This window comes from Salminus brasiliensis, chromosome 14 (genome assembly GCF_030463535.1).
Source record: "Salminus brasiliensis chromosome 14, fSalBra1.hap2, whole genome shotgun sequence".
Lineage (NCBI taxonomy): Eukaryota > Metazoa > Chordata > Actinopteri > Characiformes > Bryconidae > Salminus > Salminus brasiliensis.
The window spans coordinates 15860715-15888448 of NC_132891.1; the positions used below are offsets into that span (position 1 = coordinate 15860715).

The window sequence follows — 27734 nt, forward strand, 5'->3', positions numbered from 1 at the left end:
GTGTCTTACTGAGCGAATAAGTGCTCACTGCCCAGCTTTTTAATGCTAATGCTCACAGGCGCCTGAAATCTGCACCGCACTGTTTACGGTTTCATTGAAAAGGCACGATGGTCAACTTTTTAAACCTTATTTTTTTAAGTATACATTTACATACCCTACACATTCTTTAGACATTTTAAAGCATAAATAGTATTAATAGTAGTTTTCATGTAATTCCAATTAAAATAACACACACACACACACACACACACACACACACACATATACACTCATATACACATATAAAATAAAAGCATACCCGATACGTTGGGTCGTTTGCAGTATGTTAAATTTAGTAAATCAGTAGGTTGTGTTTTGGAGAAAAAGCCTTATTTAAGTTTGTTTCCTGTAAAAAAAAGAAGTTTTTTTTGAACTACCAACAAAACGAGTATGTACTGTTTAAAAAACTACTTCATGTGGAATTGAACTGATTTTATTAATTCAAATAAATAATTTTAAATAAAGCAAATATTTACAGTGTAATTCAACCTCCACTGTTCAGTTGCTTAAGTTCACTGTAAGGTCACCTGCTAATGTGATACTGATATTACACTGTAATGGTAAAGTCTCAAATAAATAAATATAAATAAATAAATAAATATATAAAATTTTAAATATATATTTAAACTTTCGTGTTTTTTTTTTTCTTAATGATAGTCAATTTGATAGACAATTTGTTCCGGAATTATGATTTTTTAAATTGTTTTATTACTAAATGCACGTGACTGTCTTACATAGTGAAAGCAGAGTCACGAAAGAGACACGAATGTTAGTCATAAACTAAAGATACAGGAAAAATGTATCCCAGTACGGGGGTCTCTAACCTGTGGGTCTACGTCATGTGAAATTGCACTGGTTTATTTATTAAAATAAATAATTTAAAACAAAGCAAACCCACTTTTAGTTTAGAAAAGCAAAAGCTACATTTACAGTCTTATTCAAACCTCCACTGTTCAGTGAAGTAACTTCATATCTGCCATCATTCAGTCTGCTGTCTGTCTGTGTGCGTGTCAGGGTGTGTGTGTGTGTGTGTGTGTCAGGGTGTGTGTGTGTGTGTGTGTGTGTGTCAGGGTGTGTGTGTGTGTCAGTGTGTGTGTGTGTGTGTGTGTGTGTCAGTGTGTGTGTGTGTGTGTGTGTCAGTGTGTGTGTGTGTGTGTCAGGGGTTGTTGGAAGACGGAAGAAAAAGTAGTTCCTGTTCTACGTTACTGGATAATTTTCACCCTTTCAACAGCAGCTCTTTCAGTTTAACAGAAAGAATCAGTTCTCTGATAAAAGACTTTAGAAATGCAGAAATGCTCTCTTTATAAAGTATTACTCTAACTAGTTTAAAATAGATTAAATAAAATAGTTATCTGAGGTAGTCTGTATGACATAAATAATTACTAGATTGTGACCTGGATTATTATAGCTTATCATATTGTATTGTATGGTTCTTTTTTTTTTATAATAATGAAAAAAAAATTCTTCCTTACTGTTTACATTTTCCCCTTAATGATGTCAATTTGTTGTTGTTGAATTACAGTTTGAGAATATTCTAAACTACCAGGGCTGAAATAGTGTTTTTTTTTTTTATTAATTAATTATTTTATTAACTATTTAAAACATATCAGTTTTAGTGACTGTCTTACATGGTGAAAGTAGAGTCACGAAAGAGACACGAATGTTAGTCATAAACTAAAGATACAGGAAAAATGTATGCCCCCCCCCCCCTAGTGGACCGATGTGGTACTGTTGGAAGGTACTGTTTGTTACAATAAATTGTTATTTTTTGACCAAAGATTTAATTAAAGATAATTTTACATATGACCAATAATTTACTGGAAATTTGTTTTGCACAAAAATAAAATATAGTAAATAGGTCTAGCTTGTTGATGGATTTAACCAAACCAGCACTGCTAGGTTAAATGTTAAAAAAAAAAAAATAATAATAAAAATAAAAAATAATATAATATCCTTAAAAAAAAAAAGAAAAAAAAGATATAGATATATATAAGATATATATATATATATATATATATATATATATATATATATATATATATATCAATGAATAGATACAAATAAGTTTAGTTCATTTGAGGTGTTCATTATGTTCTGTGACTATATGCTACACTGAGTATTCGCATTTAAACAGGCAAAAGTTTGGGAAATCTAAAACCTAAATCTTTGGGAAATGTAGAGAGCCAGTGCACATACTGAGAATCAGCTTACTGCCACCAGGTGTCGCTGTGTCCCAATAACACGGATTAACCTAAACTGGAAGGCTCAGTCCTTTCTTCTACAGTCCACACAATTCAATGATACTGAGATTTGTAAGCTCTGTTATGAATTTGGGTTTGTGTATTTAAAGTTAAGTAAAGGTAAAGGACTTGGTTAAATACCAGCAAACTGCAAGCAAATATCACACCATCTGTAGAAATCTGAAGATGAAAAGAAGATGGCTTCGTCAGTAAGGAGAATGATCATTAACACACCTCGAAATCCACAATGGACTACTTCAAGAGCCCAACATAAAGTCCCCCAACATAAACATCTTTAAAACTCTGTGGATAGACTTTAGAAAAGCAGCGAATGCAAGAGAACCCATGAATCTTACAGATCTTGAAGCCTAGTCGCCAAAAATACCACAAATAAACCCAAAAGACTCTTAGCTGCTACAAAAGGGGCTTCCAAAGAGGGTGTTATTAAGTACTGATCACACAGGGTTCCCCAACCTTTGCTTTGGGCCTTCTACCTTTTTTTCTTATTTTGAAATGTGTCACCTTTTTCCTTTTGGAAATCAGGCCACCTTTTACTCACTTCCACCCACAAAGCTATTAGGTAGTAGCAGGTATTTTGACCGGGGGTTCCCATTTCCCCTTTGACGGATGGCCTTGATAACTCTTTTGCTATAGCTTCTATCTTCAGTGATCTTTCCCTTCATTTCATCTTTGTGAAGCACTTTATTTAGGGCACAAGCATGTTAAGGTACGAAGCACAAGTGACAAAATAAAAACACATATTCAGTACAACCAACATTCATGCAATCATAGAGCTTCTCAGGCAGTACATCAGTTCCTGAAATAAATAAAACTGATTTATAATGAAGGTTTGTAAAAACATAAATCACACAATCCCTTTTTTATTGCACAGGAGTTCAACCAGAAATGTACCAGACTCCGAGAATATCAGAAACATCTTCACGTTCAGTGAAGGCAGAAGAGAAATATGATACATGTCTAGATCTGGTTTTCTACTATATGAACATGGATCAAAGCGCTACACTAAAGAGGTACAGTTTGTGAACATACAGTCCCTGCAATTCCTGGCAGTGCCACAGAAATAACATCTCAACAATGCAAAAAGATTTCCACAGCTACTTTTATTAACTAGGGGAGGGCAGGACACAACCTGATGCGGGATAATGTGTAACATGGATGCCTTATGTAGTTAAATAGGTTCAGAGCTAGCAAAGCCATCTGCCAGTTTTCATAGCAATAAGACAGACGGTTCTCAAAATGTACACTGAAGACTTTTTATTGTACCATGAAAGTTCCTTCTTCATCTTAATCATTTGTTTGTGTTTGTATATGTAAAAAAAACACTCAGGATAATTTTAATCTCTTGCCGGGTGTAATATTGGAGTAAGACAATTTAGAAGAACATAACTAGAGTAAAACCTCCACACAGGAGGACTGTTTTTTTTAAAACAGCTGCAAAGATTAATCAAAGACATGATACAGACGTCATGTGTCTTTGCTCCTCTGGTTTGTGGACAAAATATCTGAGCCATGCTTGGGTATCTTTAACCTATTTCTATTTATGTATGTACTATTTAATTTTCAGATTTTTACTGTATATATTATTTACTAAAAAATAAAAAAATATAAATATATATATATATATATATGAAAATAAAACCTTTTATTACAAAACTTCTATTGAGTATTTTCATCTGTTACAATACCCCCCCCCAACATCGCTGGTTATGCTAATCCATCTTTTCTCCAATTTAACAGATATATGCAGCTTTGCTTGATTATCATAAAAATATTTGTTAAAAGTTATACAAAAAAACCTGTGTTAAGTTGTGTCCCACTCTCCTCTACTGATAACTGCATATAAACGAGTCAAAAAAACGCTTTATCAGAAATATTATGCTGACTTTCAACCTAATATAGGTTGTAGTTTTAGAACATTTTGTACCATATTAACAACCCGAATTAAAATTTTAATATTCACAGTATTGAAGAATGATACTAGGCTTCCTAAATTCTACCATTCAAATAGACAAAGAAACGCCAAACGTTAGAATGGAAAAAACAACAACAAACAAAACGTGCTAAGAGATAAAAACGCTCTACGACCTCTGTTATAATGTACAATTCTGTGCAATCGAATGCAACACTGAATATAAGGCAAAAGGCTTTGCATGATCAAATTAAAATTCTGTTCTTGACTGATTCATTGTCATTGGTGGACAGTGTGCTATTTAGACTGTTGCACTGATATAAATGCACATTGTGTGCTAAGACATGTGTGTGTGTCGGGAAGACTCAGGGCTGTTGTTGGTACTGGCTCTCTGTGGCCGTGTAAAAGTCCTCCAGCACACTCTGAAGGTACTCGAAGGTGGGTCTGTCCTCTGGCTTGTTCTTCCAGCATTCCAGCATGATGTCGTACAACTCCTGGGGGCAGGAGTCCAAGCGCTGCATCCGGTAACCTCTCTCCAGGGAGCGGATCACCTCCGGGTTTGTCATGCCTGAACAATACAAAGGCAGGTGATATAAACTCATTTATCAAAATAAAAACAACAAAAATAAATATGAATAATAAATACAATAATAAAAAACTAATACATAAATAAATACAAATATAAAAATAAAATGAAATAAAATAAATAAACCAAATAGTAATATGTCAACATGATCAGTATCTGTACATTTTTGCTCCAAATTTAATTTCTTTCACATATTACTACATAATAATTACTGTATTTGACACTGTATTTAAATGAAGAGCAAATACTGTTATTTATGTTACAGACTTAATATACAGTAATACACAGTAAACTACTGGTATTATTATTATTACTATTATTAGTATTAGTACAGTTGTATGCAGAAGTGTAAATAAAATTCAATACAGGGAACACACATAAAACATTTAAGACTACTAACATTTAAGTCTTCCTATTTATTTTAAATTTGACATAGAAATTTAACATATTGGGAAAAAGTAGAAAAAAATGCAATAATACATTTAATGTGCCTTTAAACCTTTTCAAGGTTTAAAGAAGTCAATGTTCTTTAAGGAATTAAAACATAAGATAAGATAATCCTTTATTAGTCCCACAGTGGGGAAATTCTCAACATGCAGCAGACATGAACTTATTTACGCTTAGAATATTAAAAGTACCTGTAATTTGACTGGGGTGCTTAACCGTCTGCATACGACTGTACATATATAATTGCTAACTAAAAAACTTTTCAATTAATGTGCAAATACTAACTGTACCATGCAATCCAGAAGCTTCTTCCTTGTCTCTTTTATTACCATTTTTCATAATAGTGTACCACTCCCTCCTTCATGCAAATAACAGGGCATTAAATGCTCATTCAACTCACAGCGTAGGCTGTGACCTCTCTAACCTGCTGTAAAATCAACGCTAGTGCTAATATTAAGGTGCTGTGAACTGTTGTGTTGGAATCAGGGTAGTCAGAAACAGTGTATGAGTGAATGGTTACTTCAATATTGGGTTTACAAAACACTGATTAAAATGACTTTTTTCCTGCTCCCATTCACGAGCCAACCATATAGACTCACTGGAGCTGTTTATAGCCTATAATATCAATGTGACATCATCAGACTGGAAGGTTTTATGAAAAAGTCATCTTTAAAAATACATGAACATACTAGCTATGTATGCATTTTTGGGCTGCCATTCACAGTTCCCCAAAAGTTAATCTCATGAGAGCCACCGCCTTCAACAACACAGTGGCCTAAAATATCTCTCAAAACATGAAACAAATGAAGAAGAATCAAATATTTAAATATTTCTGATTTAGTTTTGCCTAGTTTTCCCAAGTTTCCCATGTTGATATTTCATAATAGTGTTGTCCTACTGCTTAGTCCTGTGATACTATAAAACCATGATATTTTAATCTATTAAAATAGCTCAGACCATATGTCAAACCATAAAACACCTCTAGTGTTGTGCTGGTGTTCATTTGGACCAATTGGCAGCGCTCACCTGGGTACGGGGTACGGCCATAGCTGATGATCTCGGTGAGCAGGATGCCGAAGGACCACACGTCTGACTTGATGGTGAAGGACCCGTAGTTGATGGCCTCTGGTGCAGTCCACTTAATGGGGAACTTGGCACCTTACATTCAAGAATACAGGGATTGAAATATGCTGCCCCCTTATGGCAAATGTTGGGCAGTTCAGTATAAACCTTCCCATCAAACGAATTGAGAATAAGGCAAAAGTTAAGCAGACTACTCAAGAACAGAAATAGTCTTTTTTTAGCTTTCAGAAGGAATGATTTACGAGCTGTGGAACAACTCACCCTCCCTGGCTGTATATTCGTTGTCCTCTATGATACGGGCCAGGCCAAAATCTGCAATCTTGCACACCAGACTCTTGTTGACCAGGATATTAGCAGCCCGCAGGTCTCTGTGAATGTAGTTCCTTTGCTCGATGTAGGCCATGCCCTCAGCTATCTAGAGAGAGAACAGGAACAGAAAAGAGCATTAAAGAGACCACATATTGTTATAGAAACAATATATATTTTCATAGTTGCATAATGAGAGTTTGGGACATGGATGTGACATACTGTGAACCTCAAGCTCTGTTGTCTTTTTAATGAAAAGAAAATTTCAAATCCAGCATAACCAAAACAAAGCTGTAATACAGGCCAAATGTTACATACACCCAGCCCACAAGTGAAAGCCTTGTGACCAATAAAGTCATGATGCAACAGCCACTTCAGGAAAATATGGTGTTTTTAATAGGCAAGCATGCAATATGCCACTAACTGGACGCAAACGAGAAAGCTAAAGCAAGGCAAGCCAGCAGGTATCCGTGCTAGGCTAAATTCCTACCCATCTCTCCTTTGCGACGTTCACTCCCAAATGGTCTACCTCAGACTAAAGCATCCAACACAACATACGGAGGATTCAAAGGCGCTGTATGAAGAAACCAAACCCAGGAAAGTGAGCGGATGCTAGGCTAAAAGCTAATCCTAGCCAGTGTTACAGACTTTCGTAGGTGTGGGCTGCACTGCCACTATGACCCGAGAATCGCTGGTTCAAATCCCGGGATTGCTGCCTGCTCTCTTCTTGGCCTTGCACTTCTTTCCAGGTAGTCAGATGCTGGTAATCAGAGCTGGGTACCCGGCACTCGATTCTCTACCCATGTTGGTTGCATCAGCTGCAGTTCGAAAAGAGGCGGTGGCACATGTGTTGGAGGAGGCATGTGTTAGAGACAAGTGTTGGGAGTATTAGAAGGGATGGGGGAAAACACTAACGAGTGGGTTGGGTAACTGGCTAATCTATTATTGGGGAGGAAAATTGGGTAAAAGGGTAAAAAAAATGACCACAGGTGTGCTCTCTGTGTTCTGATTGGCTAGCCAACATTGTCACTGAAAAGACTAACACTAACACTACCTTGTCAAGAATATGTCGGGCAAACCTGCTACAGACGTGTAATGTAAATGTGTTGGTTTTTATGTCACAACAACAATGGGCACAAGACAATGAGCTATTCTTTACAGTATATTCTTTGTATGTAGCCTCTTATTTGACCTTCCAAATGTTTACATAATTAAACCCTTAACTTCAAAGACGTACAACCTAATGACAGTTGCTCTGCAGCAAACTTCCTTGATGTGTTTGATTACGCACAAGCGAGCTACCAGTTCCATGTTGACCAAGGGGAACGCTTGAGTCCAGGCTAGGCTTCAGCAGGCCACTTTAACAGCACCATTTAAACCATTCATGTGCTTTGTGTGGTGACCACATGTTCAGTGAGCACATGTTCAGTATTATAATTTCTCTCCATACCCTTAAAAATACAGTATGCCCTTATAATATAAATGCGTTGGTTTTATGACGTCACAACAGCAATGCACTGACAATAAGCTATTCTTTACAGCCTAGTTTTTGTATGTGGACTCTAATACACTAAAGTGTATTACTCAGTAGCTACAGATACTTCTGTACAAACTGGTGGTGCTACTCTTTGGTAATAGAAGTGTGTAACACTTGCTTTTTAGGGGTTCAACAAAAAAGTAAGGAAAACCTGGGGTGGGGGGTTTATGTGGTGGCATGCGTTTTGGTGGGGATGGTCAAAGCTACGTTACCTCACTTCTGTAACATTGTTACACTGAAAGTCACTCTGACTAAGAGCATATGTCCAATGCTGTAAACGTGCAGGCTCATGTAGTGGACTGTGGGCAAAATTAGTACTGTATTGGCCTAATGTGTAGTCACTAAACAAATCTAAGCTCTTTAAACAAATGAACTGCAAAAGCAGCTGCTGAGAAACTCTTAATGCATTGGGTTGCCCTGATATTTTGAGTTCCCCTTAGCAGGCCCCTTGGAAATATTCATGCCATTTTCAGAATACACTAATTAATAGCTAAAACAGTACAATATTGTTGAGCTGGGCAGACATGCATTCATTTAATAGACTCCAAACCCAGAGCACACACACACACACACAAAAGCACCTGCTGATTTGCAGATTTGAATATTAAAATTCAAACACTAACAGGACAAACCTGCTTTGTACATCAAAGGCAAATGAGCCACACACTGCTCCACCCCTGTGAAAACATGAGAGCAGATGGAAAGACTCACATACCTGTGCAGAGAAGTCTATCAGTTTGGGCAGCTGGAGACGATTGCCTTCATCGGTCTTGATGAAGTCCAGTAAACTACCTGTAAAATGCACACACACAAATGTCAGTGTTTATCATGCATTATGTACAGATCATTGTTTTATCCACAAATACACTGGATTTGTTATGGAAAATAATAATAAATGATAAATAAAATATATAAATAATTATTTTAACGACCCTTAGGCGGGTCAGCAACCGCGCACCGTGCAGCTTGATTTTGGGCATGTCAGTGTGTCTTTGCTATGGTAACGGCAGAAAAAGTATGCCCTGTGCATGTACTAAGTCTTTTAAATAATCATAGGTGTGTTTTGTGCGCAACATGCAATAAACCAATCAGCTTGTCACTTGCCATTCCCTTAAAGAGCCAGGTGCGTTCTGACTTTGGTGGATTGCTATTTTAGTGGCGCATCGTGCACGGCCTGGGAAGGCGTGCTGAGGTGCTGAAGCGGTATTTTATTTTCTGTTTATTGTTGATGTAAAAGTTTGCATAGCTGCCAACTGGCACACGCTATGGGTTACGCATATGTTTGCGTAACATTTATTTAGACTAATCCTTCTTTCACTTTTATTTAGATTTAGTCTTGCTCTCATTTGGACTTGACCTCCAAATGACAGCGGGTCCAAGACAAGATTAATGTACAGAGTGTAAGAATGGACTGTGTCCAAAGTATAGAGAGACGGGGTTAAGATCTAAATAGTAAAAGATTAACATATCATCATATTGCCCATTTCTGGCTTATAATACACACACCTTTCTCCATGAACTCTGTGATGATGTAGATGGGCTCCTCTTTGGTAACTACAGCATTGAGGCGGACCAGCTTGTCATGCTGCAGACTCTTCATGAGGTTGGCTTCCATGAGGAAGGCCTCCACAGACATAGTGCCTGGCTTCATAGTCTTCACTGCCACCTTGGTGTGCTTGTTGTATGTGGCTGAACATAAGATTGAGGTTATTATCTTTGCAAAAAACCTTAAGCTAACTTATTCTGTGATACTCATCAGGAACTCATGGGTCTTACCCATCCAAACTTCCCCAAACTGGCCAGCCCCAAGCCGTTTGTCCAGCTTGAGAGACTCTCGTGGGATCTCCCAGGCATCCTTCTCCCATGGTTTCTGGGGTTTGGCACTGATGCAGGGGTTAGTGAGGGCCTGACACAGTCCATCTCCCTGCTCTGTGGACATAAATGAAGAAAGAATTGTTAATACTTCTGCGGTTATTAGCTTTCTACTTTGAATTGCAGCTGTAAAGATTTGTTCCTGAGATTTTGATATCTGCAACCGAGTTACTAGCCCATACATAGATACAAGGTCGAGGCATGAGTGGCGGAGTGGCTGCCTCACATGCCCCGTCGTCCCTCCTGCCTGGCGCCTCTGATGTCTCTGGGTGCTGGACATGGGGGGCGACTTTCCCCAGTCGTGGCTCGAGCTTTAGCTCTACAGGTTTAGCTTCAGCTTTGGTTCTACAGGTTGCTTAAACTCTAAGAGAGCGCTGAGCCATGGCAGAATTGTGATTAGTCAGGGGTATGCTGACGGAAAGCTGACACATTTTTAGGACCACCCATTCCACACTGAGAGGAGCGCAATACTTGTGAAATGCAGCAGACAATTAATAGTATTGGGATATATATATTTATATCACATACTTCATACATTTACACTGGGGGCCCTGGGGAGCCAGATACGCTTAGAAAGAAAACTCAGATTTAGGTTCCCAGAGGCTTTAAACCATTAATCTCAATCTATTCAAATATACATTAGACATTTTCTTTTTATTACTATTTAATGTGTGAGGTTGTACAGAGTTAGAATGAGATAAAAGGGAACATTGTATACTATTGTATACCATATAGAAAGCATATTTCCAGAATGTATTATTTACTATTTATTTATTAGTATTGCTTGTATTAATAACTGTTCCTAGTAGAACAATTAGCTAATGGAAACCATGAGTAAATGCACAAAATAAAAGTAAAAAACTAAAAACAAACCAGAGAAGCTCATTATCTATTACATTTATTGCACATATCAAATCTATAAAACTTCAGAACAGTAGTGCAAATGATACATCTCTCAGCGCTCAACACACTGTGTGACCAATGGAACAGATTAGGTTTTTAATTTAAAGAAAAAAAAGGCTTTTGGCTTTTAAGCAAACGGGTGTTATGCAGCCATATTTAGCACACTCACGTCAAGCAGCACACATCAACATCAATTCAAACGGAAAGATTTATAGATACAGCACCACTAGTCTGTGTGTACGTGTGTGGGTTGTAATGGGTTCTTACTCTTGTAATGGGTGACGAGCTCCTGCAGGGTGCTGAATGTGATTCTAGGCGAAATGTAGAAACCTCCGTTATCCAGCGTGCGGATTTTGTAATGCTTGACCGTGTCACCTGATTGGTGGTCACTGTCCCTGACAGACAGAGAGTAGCTTCCTGTGGGTCGAAAGTTAGGCATGATGTTATTTCAGGGCTGGCCAACCTACTTTATTAGCATTCGCTCATTTCTGTCTTTGTGGTCTGACCCAAACAACTTTTTAAATTAGACATGGTATACATCTAAGATCTACAGTCAGTATTAGCAAACCTCTACAGTTCACTAATATAGACCTCTAGAAGGCCTCCAGTACTATGCAATATGGGCACTCCACTTCTTCTCACTTTAATAGAATTTCCCAAGAGCATGTATTTTTCATGACTTGCATGACCTGATCTGACAATGCTTTCTGTTCCCTCATTCTCTACCTAACATACATGGTTAACTCACCCTTGGTGGTCTCACTGTCCCGAATCATGAAGGAACCGGTTTTATTTCCAGAAGCCAGTAGCTGTCTCTCTGCATCTTTTCTGCTTACTGCTTTGAAGAACCACCTGAAAGGCGTACATATATGTATACTGTGTAACAGCGAACTGACAGTCAACAGTCAATAGCAACCCCCTACAATACACTAATATAGACCTCTAGAAGGCCTCTAGTATATGTTGCAAAATGGGAAACATGTAGCTGAATGCATCAGATTTAAAACCCTGACACTGGCCTTCAAAGCCATGATAGAACAAGTCCCTCCGATCTTTATGTGTGTGGTTTATGCTCAGCCATACTTGAAGCTGAAAGTTAACACCTTGTTTACTTACTCTTCAGTTTGAAGTGTGTCTTTTGCTACATAGTTACTGGGAATGAAGCCTTCATTACCGCTGCTCAGAGACATTGCTCTCCACCATTCTCCTGACCTACACAGAGAGAAGAATTTAAAGGAAGTATTACAGGAATACAGTCAAATGTAGAAATACTGTACTGTTTGTGTCAGTGTGGAATGAGATTTTAAAATACTAATATATCAGTAAAAAATGTAGAAATGTATATATTTATGAATTTGTATCTGGAAGCCTTGACTAATGGGTTAGGTTTAAGGCCAGGTTTAAAAAATATACAGGGAGTTCTACATATTTATAATGTATATAGAACATATGGCCCCAAGCCCTAACCGGCTAAGTTCACTCCAACAAGCAATCGGCAAATGACCAATTTAGGTCCTTGCCTTACCTTTTGGCAGATCTGCGTCACTATTGCCTCTGACTTTCGACGTAATTCATTTGACTTCTTTGACATCTTTATTAAATGAAATCAATGAATTTTTAATACCAGTTTGGCCGACTTAAGATCAAATTATATTATTGATATTGCAACCTTGACTAACAGAACAAATAGAAATGTGTGAGTGTGTTTCGGCCCAAGCAAGGCAAAATAAGGCTAGTAAACAAACAATCTGCCATCAAGCAGTTTGTCGATAAAGAAATCAGAATTGAGCGTTAAATCCTTACTAACACTGCATAGAAAAACATCTGTGTGCGTACAGTGCTGTACAAAAGTCTTTAGAAAATAATATTTTAAAGTTGCTTTAAATGCTTTCTATGTAACGGATGGGGCATCAAGAGTAAATCTTTCATATGTATAGAATAGCGGCGCTCTTTTTGGTTCTTTAAAGGATTGCACCAAGATGTTCTCCATTGAAGAGAAGTGTCACACACACGCACACAAAAGATTGTATCTCCACAATAACAACTTTACAGGAGAAGCAAAAGGCTTTCTTTCAATGTATATAATAAATCAATGTATAAAAATTCATCCAGGTCGTTTTGGGGGGAGTAATTATTCACTATTCACTCACTAAGGTGCCTCAGATTTTTGTTCAGGACTGTATATTAAGTAGAAGTGCACAGGACACTCACTCCTGCAGGATTTTTAGTTTATCTCCTTTTTTGAAGCCCAGGTCTCCATCATGCAATGCTTCATAATCATACAATGCGATGGCAATGTTCTCCACACCTAAGGAGCACAGAAAAAGGTTTTAGGTTTTAAGTTGGCTACAAAACCTTTACAACCTGTTATTAAAATCGACTGAATGTAACATCACTACAGCCACAGGACACTTTGGGATATTATTACCAGTTTAATAACAAACAGGAGCTAAATTTAGCAGCAAACTCGCAAAGCTCAACACGGCTGGCGTTTAAATGTGGAACCGTTTTCGAATGATCAGTGTAGGAAATAATTTTATTAATAGCACAGCAGAGACTTTGACGTCAGCTGCAACTTCCTTTTTAGTGATAAACAGCAAACACTGTATCACAAAAAAACACCCCTCATATTTAGCAGGGCATTAAAAGGGCCACACCCACTTTGACAACACATATTTGAGAATTTGTGAAAACTCTCACTCACCGTCTGGGCTTGAGGCTGGAAGACTGGAGTTGGTTCTGTTCTGTAGAAACACAAAAATAGAGAAACTCATTACTCATTTTTCTCAGCTAAAGGTGTCTAAAGATGTCTTACATTTTAGAAGAGAAGTTGAATGTCTGTGCAAACATCTACATGGTCATTGTTCCAACATGAGATTTTGTGACATCTGCAAGACTGTTATCTATCTGACATTCTGAAATAATGTCTACATTAGCCTATATTTTAAACACCAAAACAACAATAATTCTTACTATCTTGTTTTTGTCTATACACCTACCTAGATCTTTTTTAGAAAACCCCACTGACCACATATCGTATGGTCTATACTATTTTCCGGGGAAAAGTGTTTGTCCTCAAACTGACCACAGACAAACACTTTAGACAGGAAGTGAGCATAGATCATACGCTCAGTCTGGTCGTTATGTAAATCAGAGAGAAGTGATCGCGAACAAAAAAACATCTGCTTTTATAGAGAACATAAATTCTCCAACTACACCAAATTCTTAGCAGACATTACATGAACAGACTGTGATAATCAGTTATTTATCACGATGTTACTGAACTCTACTAAAGCATGAGCAGACTGATAAATCACTGTGCTGATCAGTTATTTACCTCAGTGTTTCTGAGCTCTGCTAAAGCCTGAGCAGACTAATAAATCACTGTGCTGATCAGTTATTTACCTCAGTGTTACTGAGCTCTGCTAAAGCCTGAGCAGACTAATAAATCACTGTGCTGATCAGTTATTTACATCAGTGTTACTGAATCTACTAAAGCCTGAGTAGACTGATAAATCACTGTGCTGATCAGTTACTGATCTCAGTGTTACTGAACTCTACTAAAGTCTGAGTAGACTGATAAATCACTGTGCTGATCAGTTCTTTATCTCAGTGTTACTGAGCTCTACTAAAGCATGAGTAGATAAATCACAGTGCTGATTAGTTATTACTCTCAGCTCTTTTTAGGGAGTGGTGATGATGTTTTTCCTTGTTTTCAAAAAACATTAAACCAGTTAATCATTGTCATTCATGCCAAATGCGTTTACATGTTGTGTTGCTCTACACTGGATTTCCCTGTGCTGCTGGTAGGCTCTTGCAAATGTGTTTTCTATACGCTTAAAATACGGCCACAGTTTTTCACATACACTGTACACTTTAAAAACAGTTGAGAAAATAGTGCCCAAAAATCTAGAATATTCCTTTTTTCATTGTTTACATTAAGTAGGCTTGTGCCAAAACATTCAAAACCATGAAAATACAAGCATATAAGAGGAATATAAGAGAAGCAGTGGACGGAAATAACCCCTGAAGAATTATGTAAAGAAAGTACCAACCATTAAAATGGATTAACAGTGTGTTATGTAAAAATGCTACAGAAGGTTGTACACAAGTGCCTCCAGTGTATTGTTATTTTCTTATTATTGTAGCAGAAAATATTGTTCAGTATACTTTAGTACAGTGTTTTCAGTATTTAGTGAGCAGCACAGTAATGTTCACACTGCACAAAGCATTTAGACTTTTATCTGCTTCCTGTGAAAGAGGAAAATAACGTATGCAAAGCAGCTAAAATGTACTATCTGTAAGCACAACCTCAGGAGGACTTTTGCACTTATGAAATGTGATGGTAAACTAAAAGAACAGAAGTACACTAGCCTCTTGTACAACTGACAACGCATCTCTCTTCTGGACACTTTTAATTTCTAGTTCCTCCTAATAACTGAAAAAGAAAACACAAAGCACTTCCTGTACATCACAGATATCAAAATGCCATAAAATAATATACAAAAAAATATTTTTTCCTCATTAAAAGCTTAAATGTGTAATAAACACATTATTTACCAGTAAATAATGTGATATTACTGGTATTTAAACCAATCAAAGGTTCTTTAGCAAACGACAAATGGTACTTCTATGGCATTGCTACAAAGAACTCTATTTGGTTCCAACTAAAGCCATTTTTTCGTTTTTTTTAGGAGTGTGTGTCATTTCCAGAGTTTCTTACAGAGGTCCTTCTTTCTCAGTTTGGTCTGGGTGTACGATAACTGGTGGTTTAAGGAAAGAAACAAAGGCACATACAGTCATGACTGCTCAGTGTAATTGGTTCTGAGGACAACTTTAGGTATCAAGCTGACTGAATAGTTGAGGTCCCTAATCACATCACTCCTCAGCTAACATTCTCACTGTCTTTCCTTTTGTTTGTTTAGTAGATACTAAGTTCACTGTTATGATTGTACATTTTATTTGTGTACTGACTTGCAGAAGCCATGGGGCCTACGGCATCTAAACAAGACCTACTCTTGGTTTGCCTGATCGGGCTAGCTGTGGGGTTGTAATCTTGTAGACAATCTTGACAGTTACATTCAATCATCAACTACCGGTAATCAAATGTAACATACCAGAAGACGAAATTCACAATTTTTTATTATACCAAGACAGACAGGTATTGTGCTTATGCTCAACAGAGAATGTAGCCCTATTAACTGGTATAATGGAAGGTAGCTGGAGTAAACAGTCTTCTATTGTACTCTACCACTCTAAGGCTACATTACCACAGCAGGTAAAGTGGCCCAAATCTGATTTTCTCACGAAGTCTGATGTTCGTTTAGGCTGTTCAAGTCATTTCGAAATCAAAGTGGAATTCCAGGTGGGCTGGTAAGTTTTTTGGGATGGATACTGTGAGCTAATATATAAAACACATAAACAAACACAAGTATCCCCAGACAAATAGTAAACTTTTGGTGGCAGCCCTGGTTTGTTGATGGTAACCTTGATATTAGATGAACCTGAAAATAACACCTTATTTAAATTTCCTACAGAACCTCTAAGGTGACACACTACCTCTAAGGTAGTTATGTAATTAAGGTGTGGCCACATGATTATAAACTAAATTTATAATGGTCACAACTTAATATATTGAGATCACAAAAATTTACTGAAGCCATAAGATTGAAGTTTATTATATTAACACTATTCAAATGCACACACAGCTTGTCTAACCCATTTAGAGAAGCATTTCCAATAGAATAGGACTCTCTGGAGGAGATAAAACATGAACTGTGAAACTATGTTCTCTGGAACATTTACTACTGTTTTGGGATGAGTTGGGGAGTTGAGGATGAGGTGGGGTGGCTCAGCATCCTGACCTCACTAACACTCCTACTGCTGAATGCAATCAAATCCTCACAGAAATGCTCCAAAATATAGGAGAACTCCAGAATTATCAATGCTAATGCTATGAATTAGCAATGCTTTAATCTACTGGACAGTAGCAACAGTAACTTTTTAACACTCTCTTGATTTAGGAAGAAACAATACATGAGCAGGTGTCCCAACATTTTTTGCCCATGTAGTTTATTAATTTGTAGCCTTAAATATTATTTGGGCCTCGATATATTATCATATGTCATCAATGTCTTTATCTTGTGGCCTAATTATAATAATTCAGTATTTTAGCTGGCCCAGACCATTACCTTCAAGTAAATGGCTGAAACATTGCAGTGTAGAGTGTGAATGCCTCTGGGTACACCAGATTTCATTGAAGACATTTAGTGACCATCCGTTCTTAAAGAGGAAGTATGACCATGCAAGCTGATTGTGCTAAAATTCCATTCCAGTGACCTTGCAAAATGATGGTTAGGCCAATGTGCAAGAGTCAACTTTTGAGAAAATCCCCCCAAACACTTCTTCTTCTGTTTGTAAGCCTTCCCTTCCTATTTCAGCTCCAGTCTGGACATCCACTTACAGCTTTGGTGCCTGTCGTAGGGTCTTTGACGTAGTGCGCTGTCTGCCCCCGGTTTCCAGAGTCCTCGTTGCCAACCGCTTTGCCGCCCGAGTCTTGCTCTGGCTTGGTGCCCACACACCCCATGGTAAAACCTGAGAGACAGCCCAACACAGAAATCAATGAGCATGGAAACATTACCCACTGTGGTGTCATTTTCTCACCTATGTTTAGAATGTGTTATTGGGTGTGTAAACTGTCAGTGAAGGCACCACAGGAAATCTCCTTAATGATGCGGTTTGTTTGTGCATGTTCTAGATGATTTTGCCACTTTCTGTGTGTGAAAAAACCCATTAACAGCAAACATCACAAGAGGAGAAATGCATTAACATTCAACAATTCATTCAACATCTTACAAAAATGTCTGTAAACTGTCTGTGTTAAGAACCATAAGCCTAAGTATGATGTAAATGTCCAGTATTCTTAAAATTAATTTATTCTTGTAATAATAGACAAAATTGTTTTACTTCCCCATTTTTTGTTTTGCCGCATCTAGTGGTTGCTGACTGAGCGAGAAACCGAGTTAAATTTAATTTGGGTAATGACATTTTTAAGAGAAGAACTGGGGTGAGTTTCCCAGAAGCGTCGCAGCACAAAGATGATTCTTAAATGGTAGAGCGAGATTCAAACTGAACACTCTCTCTACTAGGGTTGGGCGGTGTCAAAGTTCTTACAGGCAAGTCTGTTCACTTGGTGGCCATCTTTGCCACGCTGCCAAGCGGTTATATCCAGTCATACGAGACCAGGCGGACCAAAATACTCAAAACTGGAGGTCAAATTACAGATTCAAAAACTAATTTTAGATCACTGAGAAAATCTGAGAAAAATAAACAACTTGCGGTTGGCTCAATAATACACAAAAATGTGATTTTTCATCTTGTACTGGCTACTGTGCTTGCATAGATCTTCACAATGAAGGAGGAGGCTCCTCCACTCGCAGCGTAACAAGCCAGCTGATTGTCTCTTTTTTTTCTCAGGCGGTCAAGTCAAGTCAAATTTATTTGTATAGCGCTTTTTATAACTGTTGTTGTCACAAAGCAGCTTTACATAATTAGCAATTAGTAAAAGACAGAAAAAAAGAAATAATGTAAGAAGACATGAAGGATCCAAGACCCCCAGTGAGCAAGCCAACGACGACAGTGGCAAGGAAAAACTCAGTCTCCTCCTCTCCTCATTTATTACTTCTCTAGTGGTATCAAGTTATTTTTATAGGTTTTTCAAAGTTCAGTTTGCTCACTGGGTGACAGACTAAGTGAACACTGTACACACGTTTAAATCAATCATTTAATAAATGTTAAACCACCAGCCTTACAATTACAAAAGTTTTACTGCTGCATACGAATCCGGAAAGTAGCCCATTTGCTAAGCCAGCCTTTGCTTAGCTGGCTCAGCTAGCAGTCAGTCCCCTGCGTAGTGCACATTTCTGCTCTAGATGCGCAAGATTACAACATTGTTAGTGGATGGGACTTTTTGCAAGAAGAAAGTTTAAATGCCTGTCTAAGGCTGGAGCTTATGTTTTTTTTATATCCTCCCAGCAATTTGCATAGAGAGAAAGCGAAATGCATACCGCGCTGGAGTAGTCGATATTGGGGACGGCTGTGGTCTTGGGGGACCAACTGCTACAGATCCACTGAGCATCAGACAGCCCACTGCAGCTGCTGTTGACTAACTGACATGAGTGTTGATAAAAACTGGAGAGACAGTTTATGTAGTGTTTGGACACGTAGCTGACCAGCTAGGCTTAAATAAACACCACAGCACAGACGCAATCCAGCTAACTGATCCTCAAATCAGAAGAATTTAGAGGATAAAGCCTCATATCTGACAACTCAGATTCAAAGGTCTTTAGAGGTTTTTTGACTGTTTTGAGGCAGGTTTTGCAGACTGGTTCATCCAGGTTAGCTTGCTTTCCCTTTCATTCAAACACAGCACAGCGCTAACCTTGCAACTATGGTGGGCCTGTTTTTTTTATCCCACCTGTTTTTAGAGCATGACATCATCAGTCCCACAGTGCCCCCACCCTCTGGGCATCTGTACGTATACAGTGTCTGGGCATACTGTGGTATACATACTGTGGTTCGTGTGGCGCAACAGATAACACCACTACCTGCCAGTGTGCTACCACACCACGTGGAATACTGGGGTTTGATTCCCGGTCTGGGTGACTATGCTGCGCTACACCAATAAGAGTCCTTGGGCAAGTCTCCTAACACTACACTGGCCCTCCTCTGTGATACGAGGAACCTTGTAAGTCGCTCTGGATAAGAGCGTGAGCTAAATGCCATAAATGTAAATGTATACAGTACTCCCTTTATACAGCCCAACTCTACACATGGCTCTGTCAATCAGATCTTGAGGCTGCAACTCAACACTGCAGTAGGCATCACAAACATATGGCGGTAATGGCCACAGCCCTACTCTCTACCAGTTAAGATGATTGTAAAACTAAGACGCTTTGGGAAACTGGACCCTGATTGTTTTTTTTTTTTTTGTAGAATTGAGTCTAGTGCTTAACATCTATTGATCTATTTGGCTCCTGAATGGTCCGTCGGTTTGGAGCGACCTTTGTTTGGAAGTGAACTGTTACATTATAGAGCAGTTCTTCAGACTTTAAGGCTTACAATTTTACCTGCTGAAATCTGTTTCTGTAGGAAAACCAAAAATAGCTCATTTATGACAGTTGGAAGAAAATTCTGGGCTGGAGTTTTTACTTTCTGGACCTGAATTTTTAATCTCTGCAACTGTACATTCAGTCTTCCAACGGCTTTAAGTAAGTGCTAAGCTGCAGCAGCACTGCCCAGGCAGTTGGAACAAAATCCTGGGGTGGATTTTCACTTTCTGGACCTGAATTTTCCATCTCTACAAAAACTCCACATTTACATTCAGTCTTAAAAATGATAAATGAAATGAAATAATCTTTGGAGTGATGTTGCAGAACAACCTCTTTAGGCATGTGTGCTTCTATGAAAGATACTGTGTCAACTGTGAAAATGTTCGAATGACATGCAAAGGCCCTGTCCTCCAGAATCCATTGTATAAGTGACACTGGTGTGTAAACATGACCTTTTGTACAACAATACTTCGGATTTGTGGGGAATTCAGTCTCAGCAGTATAAAGCAGAAATGATTTGTTACTGCAGAAACATCTAGTTCTGCATGGCTTCAGCATTTGTTCCAGCCTGATGTGGGCCTTGCCCTTTCTCTTTTCGTCTCTCTCTGACATACATGGCCTTGTGGTTCTCGCACATGCAGAAGCAACTTACTGGAAACTGTGGTTGATAAGTGAAATGATGTTCACATCTGATAGGAATCACACAGTCAAAGAGTTAATAACAAACATAAGATGAAGAAGGCACACTTTCACAATTCAAATTCTCTGAAAGAGATCACGACGCATTTTGCAGACCTAGAAGCACATCTATCTCAAGGTGGAGATAAAATGTATAGGATGTTGGATTACGGAGGAGGGGCTTCAGGCATGTTCCTCCTCCCAAAATGTAATTATTTCTTAACTCCACTTATAGGAGTTGAAGCACCTACTCTGTTTACCAAGACCTTTAACACCTCAAAAATCTGCTTATTCGTCTTCTGCGCTGTACCTTCCTTAGCAGAAAATGTCACAGTCATGCTTTGATGCACTGCATGTCGCCAAGAGCTCACATTCAGTTAATGTTTCTAAATGCAATCACATGGAACTCAAGCTCAGCTCCAAGTGAAAATGGACATAATATAATATAATATAATATAATATAATATAATATCATATCATATCATATAATATGATGTAATGTTTTCTCAAAGACTTTTATTTTGAAGAGAAAATGGGATTATACTGCCATAATCACATATCTTTAAGTTAACATTTATTTTTATTGATTTATTTTTGACCTAATGTGCCCCAATTCGAAGCATCTTCCATTCAATAAGCAAGCAAGTACGACAGGACTATTTATTGTGCTGGTCATGCTTTCACTGGGAAATTTGTATGGACAGCTAAACTGGCCACCCACACCGGCATAGGATGTTGGTAGGCTCTCATTAATTAGCACCTCTTTCAGCAAATCTGCCTCTTAGTGGGTCAAACCATGTTGTTCTCTGCCCTCAATATACTATTCATTACTAAGGAATCCCACACAACATCATGGGCCATTCTTGAGGGCTCTGGTGGGTTGAAAGCTGGGATCTGCAAAGGTAAATGAAAGCATGCAGGAACAAAGGCCCCTTTCATTTCTCTAATTACACTTCTCACATTTTGAGAAGTGAAATGTATCTTCTTGGTAGGGCTTTTCTTGGGTCACATACTTTAGACATGCTTGTGCGGTCTCGAATGCAGAGGAAAAAGTCAGATCACATAACCATGTTATTACAACCAACAACAACAACAACAAATACTTAGGTAGGGAGGTCCAACCGAACCAGAAAAAATCAAATGAAACAATAAAAAAAAAAAAAAATCAATATAATCAAAATGTTAAGTGCTTAATCTGATTTCAAAGCACACAGAAAAGTTAACCTATGGTTAAGGACTGTTAAACTGCAGTACCCCTGTGCTGAGGTTACCTCTTTTCTTTTAGCAGAAGACTTGAATTGCCACTGAATGGTGAATTCACGGAAAACCAACCATCAGGTGGCTGAAATGGCACGAGAGTCTCGCATAGACAAATGAAACAATGTTACAGACCACTGGCCCAACTGAAACTATACAGACGCTCCAACACCCCACCCCCATGTAAAAATCAAACCACAAGACTAAAGTTTAAAATAAGCCACCTCTACTACTGTGTGTTTGGCAGGTCACATGGTTCATAACATCTCTTTATTGACACACTGTACATAGCTGTAGCTCTGCAGTATACCAGAAATGAGACACATGAGGAACTAGCTGTTCTCTTCTAGGTATTTGATGAGTTTTGAATGCAGGTGCAGGCATTTTTTTAGATATCCTCACTGTCATGCAAAAACTTGGTATCTCCATTTTTGCCACGTTTCTTTTTTTTTTTTTTTTTTTTACATCATTTGAATTTGGCAGTTTTTCTTTACATCGTGTCAAAGTTTGATAATGAACAGACCAATAGAAAAGCCCCAGAATTACTTGGGAAACAATCTTTTTACATTGACTTTCATTGAAAGTCAAGAAGGGTTTTCCTTCTCCTGTAAAGTTTCATTTTTGTGTGATAGCGTGCGTGACAGTGGCCTTCCAATCTGTCCTTTAAGGCAAACCATTACATGCGATTTTGGTCCAGTAAAACATTTATCAGATTTTTCTGGATAGCCTGGATTTATAGTGACTTCTCGCAATAATTAAAAAAAAAAGGTCAAAACTTAACAGGATCAAGTTTTGCAGATTCACATCCTCTTGCAGCTACAGCATATTCTGAAAGTTAGTGACTTTTAATGAAGGCTTATCTCTGTCACACTTGGAACAGCCACTTCGTGTCATAAATCACTAAAAGCTTCTCTAACTACAGTATCCAAATATGTCTCTGTCCTTTGTGCTAACAACAGCATTTCCGCAAATGATGTATGTTTTTGAGATCTTCTGAGTAACTGAGTAATGCAGTTCTGAAGCCCATTTTTAGAACTGCTTTTCTCAAAATCAGTTTTTCTGTACATTGACCCACAATACCCACATTCCCGAAATGTTAGACGTTGCCTCCTACCCCCATTCTGAAGAATATAAAGGACGGATTTCTGAATATACTCTGATCAGCTGGATTTATTCTTATTTCTTATGTCATATCTAAATCCCTGGTCTGGCTGACTTGCAAATATACATGTATTTTTTTTATATATATATGGTCTCATTTGTATACCTTAATATATTTTATATTATATTATATATTATATTTATTATATTATATATTTTATTATATTTATATATTTTATATTAATATATTTTAAAAATCTGTAATCAACCAGTTTCAAAGATTCACTGTGATATCTAGTCTTAAAAAAACTACAAATTTTAAACAGGGTGCAGTTCTGTTATGGCTGACTATTGCTGACCCTGACGTTTTATGATTAACTAGTGCACCTTAAACCGTCCCCGGACGCAACAATATTCAAACGCTGTATTCAAAGTGCCTGAACGAGAACACCAGGAAGAATGCAAAAGAAAAAAAAAAACTTCCCCTAGCTACTTCATGGAGGGAAAGCCCATATCATGGGCAAAGAGGTGTCGTTTTTTTAAAAGGATAACCAAAGTGAGGCCAGTGCCTCAACGGATAGTTCCAGGAAAAACTGTGACACAATGAGTAGTTTCTTTCAAAAGGGAAATCTGTTTATCCTTGTCAGGTGGGGAAATTGTGGCAATTGGAAGCATGAAGGCACTTAGACAATCTCAGAGTAGCTCAAAGTTCAGCAAAGCTTTCTTTACCACTGACTGAATGAAAACAAACCCTATGAAAAATGACAGCTAGTGATAGAAGCGGTTCTCTGACAGGATCCTCTTTTAGTTCCCTAAAAAATCCTTTAATGGATGAGTCAGTAGATTCATTGTGAGTTACTGTGTAAAGAACGTCTACAGTTCAAGACATGACATAAACAGGCTTTAAAACTTAAACTTAAAAGGTTCTTCAGCCACTTCTTTGTAAACATGGTTCTTTTGTGGATCTGCTTATGGCATCATACCATATCGCAGAATTTTCATTATATAGCGAGGTCAAACTTCATTTGGAGTTTACAGTCTCCCATGGGATGATTTGACCAAACAAAAAAAAGTATTTACCACGTCCACATCATAGATGTAGCCAATTTTCCCTGATTAAAAACACAGCAATGAGACTCCAGCAGTGTGTTCTGGAAATCATAAAAAAAAATCTACAGATATATATGTATATACAGTCATGCCTGAAAGTATTCATACCCCTGGCAAAGTTTGACTTAAATTTACTTTTATTTAACCAGAAGTTATATTTTTGCCTTGAAACGACACAGGCATCTCCCAGGAGATAACACGATGATGTACAAGAGGCATCATTGTGGGAAAAAGTATTTCTCAGCTTTTATACACATTTGAACAAAAAGTGGCATGTCCAAAATTATTCATACCCTTTGAAAACTGTCACAGTATATGGGAAAATCCAAAGTTCTATACCATTCCAAATAGTCCAAGCTGTTTTAAAGCATCCTAATTACCCTGATTCATTGGGAACAGCTGTTTTAATCAACTCAACAGGAGAAAAACAGCAGCTCTCTGCAGTTGGTTTGTGGACAGTCATGGCTAAGACAAAGGAGCTCACTAAGGACCTGCGGCTGTGCATTGTGGCCGCTCACAAGTCAGGAAAGGGCTATAAAGCCATATCAAAATGTTTTCTAGTTCCAGTGGCTACAGTGCAAAGTATTATTAAAAAATACAAGAAGTTCCGCACTGTGGAAAATCTCAGAAGATGTGGTCAGAAGCCAAAAGTGACACCTGTGCTGGCCAGGAGAATAGTGAGAGAGGTGAAGAAAAATCCAAGGATCACCACCAAGGCCATCCTGGTGAATCTGGACTCTGCTGGTGGCGACATCTCAAGGCAGACAGTTCAACGGACACTGCACACTGCTGGGTTCCACGGACGCAGGCCAAGGAGGACACCACTTCTCCAGAAAAGGCACACAAAAGCCCGCTTGACCTTTGCAAATGCTCATCTGGACAAAGAAGAAGACTTCTGGTGTTCTGTTTTATGGTCAGATGAAACAAAAATTGAATTGTTTGGCCACAATGATGTGTGCACCATTTGGCGTAAAAAAGGAGAAGCCTTCAACCCTAAGAACACCATCCCCACTGTCAAACATGGTGGTGGGAACCAAATGTTTTGGGGGTGTTTTTCAGCCAATGGACCAGGGAACTTGATCGCAGTAAATGGCACCATGAAAAAAGAGCAATACATCAAGATTCTCAACAACAACATCAGGCAGTCTGCAGAGAAACTTGGCCTTGGGAACCGGTGGACATTTCAGCACGACAACGACCCAAAACACACAGCCAAAGTGGTGAAGAAATGGTTAGCAGACAAAAACATTAATGTTTTGCAGTGGCCCAGCCAGAGTCCTGACTTGAATCCAATTGAGAATCTGTGGAGGGAGCTAAAGATCAGGGTGATGGCAAGGAGACCCTCGAACCTCAAAGAGTTGGAGCTCATCACTAAAGATGAATGGGCAAAAATACCAGTGGAGACATGCAAAAAGCTGGTCAGCAATTACAGGAAGCGAATAATTTTGGACATGCCACTTTTTGTTCAAATGTGTATAAAAGCTGAGAAATATTTTTTCCCACAATGATGCCTCTTGTACATCATCGTGTTATCTCCTGGGAAATGCCTGTGTCATTTCCAGGCAAAAATATAATTTCTGGTTAAATAAAAGTAAATTTAAGTCAAACTTTGACAGGGGTATGAATACTTTCGGGCATGACTGTATATGTATATATGTAAAATATATGTATTTTGTATTATGTAAGGTCTCATCAAGGTCTCTCTAGTCAACCAGTTACAACAATTAACTGTGATATCTACTGTTCCAAAAACTGTGTAGTAATGTTAAGGTCCTTGTTACGGACCCATACTTCTCTCAGAGAAAAGTAGCTTTATCCAGCACTGACTCAATTATAGTAAGCCTATAAAAAAAGACAGAAGGTGACAGAATCGTTTCTTTGACAAGATCCTCTTTTAGTTCCCTTAACAAAAACTATTTTAATTCTTGGTTCAGTAGATGTGTTACTGTGTAAAGAGCGTTTACATAATGTAAAAGTTCAAGAGAAAACTGACCCACATGACATGAACACTTTTGACCCAGCCAATATGTTTGGCGTGTTTGCTGGAGGTACAAGACTGACGTTGGTAAAAGCACCGGGGTTGTGGGTGTGGTGAAGACAGTCCTTTTAGACAACTTTCTTCAGACACATGGTAAGGTTTGGTCAAATCTTTCAGAGTTGCCAAGTAAGTGAGTAAGTCATACTACACACCTAATGCATATCGTCGAATCCTAATGACGATGTGGTTTGAGAGAAGGTTTAGTCAAATATTGACATAAAAAATCTTGGGGACTGTAAGTGACGTCTAGTGTTCTTCTGGACCTCCTAGTCTCTAAACTAAAGACATCTGGACTCTGTATTTCTTTTTAGGCCACAAACGTGCTAATGTAGGCCGCTGACTCTACACTGCCAATACAGAACATTCGAGAGACACCCAACAAACACTGCTTATGGGTTGATGTGCTCTAGGCTTTAGGGAGGGGACGGATATTAAGGGGTGCAGATCACAGAATGGTCCTGTTATCAGATGTTCACACCTAAAGCAGAGCTGCCCAGAATGTCACAGTGGTGCTGAAGCACAATAAAGACCAAGTGAACGCTTGCTTCCTCATTCTGTTAAGGCCTGTTCCTCTTTTGCTCTGTTCCAATTATGGCACCACTTTATCAGGTAGTTATTTTTATACACTTTAATAATATTTTATTTGTTTTTATTGCACCACCTCTTGGTTTTGTCCACCTCTTGGCTTTCCATTGAACATAACCTGAACCCTTGTTTCTTGGACCCCTCAAGTCTTTGTGGGGCCAGCCCTTTCGATCTGCTTTCTATTTTCAGGTTCATCAGAAGATGACCAACAAAAGCCCCTCCGTGCTTGTTCTCTTGCTCTCATATTTGCCTGAGGACAATGTCCTCTTCTACACCCACGGGGTGGGGTTTTCTCACAGCAGCCACACAACACAGGGTGACCTCCTGCTCTCTGTTCTGGACCCGTTCCTAAACCTGTTCTAAAGAGTCACAGACGCAGGCTGTTTGATGCCCTGTGGGTCTGCTTTTTTGATCCTTCCACCTGCGCTTCGCACTTTACACACATTTCCTGTTGAGGACCGGTACAGAAGCTGTTGAGAACTGGTAGCAGCAGTGGCCAAGGCCTGCGGCACTACGCGTGACATTAATGGCGAATTTGCATCCCACCGTTTTGTGTCATCTCTGTAATCAGGAACAAATGAGGTGGTTCGAAGCCCTGGTCAGGGACTGCTGGAGCAATAGCATAGTGGTTCCTAGACTAGCTCGAAGCCTACAACGCAGAATGTGCTATACTGTATGTTCCTATTTCTGGGGTGCGGTCTGCTGGCGTTGCTGTTTTGAAAGTTTCTTTTCTTTTTAAAAATTAGCCTGTCTGCCAGCAGGCACGCAATGTGGCCTGGTGGGAAACAAAAGTGTGTTTTAAAAGTCCTGAAATTACCACCTTAAACACCTTCGAGGCACTCTAAACCGAAGAGAAAAATGTTCTACCTTCAGCTGTTGTTCTCCAGCGCCACCCTGGACTGTGCAAATAGC

The 27734-nt window shown here is 38.5% G+C and overlaps 1 protein-coding gene across 1 annotated transcript in view; it reads right to left on the bottom strand.

Annotated features, from left to right (window-relative positions):
• Window positions 1-2961: 2961 nt before the first annotated feature.
• The window catches only part of hck (HCK proto-oncogene, Src family tyrosine kinase), a 25886-nt gene continuing 1113 nt past the window's right edge, over window positions 2962-27734 (bottom strand). Inside the window, exons 2-13 of the mRNA XM_072696186.1 lie at window positions 17407-17537; window positions 13648-13687; window positions 13155-13251; window positions 12060-12155; window positions 11692-11795; window positions 11211-11360; window positions 9945-10097; window positions 9675-9857; window positions 8884-8960; window positions 6587-6740; window positions 6269-6400; window positions 2962-4777 (exon numbers count right to left, since the gene is read on the bottom strand). Of these exons, the coding sequence (XP_072552287.1) occupies window positions 4575-4777; window positions 6269-6400; window positions 6587-6740; window positions 8884-8960; window positions 9675-9857; window positions 9945-10097; window positions 11211-11360; window positions 11692-11795; window positions 12060-12155; window positions 13155-13251; window positions 13648-13687; window positions 17407-17529 (1512 nt within the window). The 5' untranslated portion in view covers window positions 17530-17537 and the 3' untranslated portion in view covers window positions 2962-4574. The remainder of the gene's footprint in view (window positions 4778-6268; window positions 6401-6586; window positions 6741-8883; window positions 8961-9674; window positions 9858-9944; window positions 10098-11210; window positions 11361-11691; window positions 11796-12059; window positions 12156-13154; window positions 13252-13647; window positions 13688-17406; window positions 17538-27734) is intronic.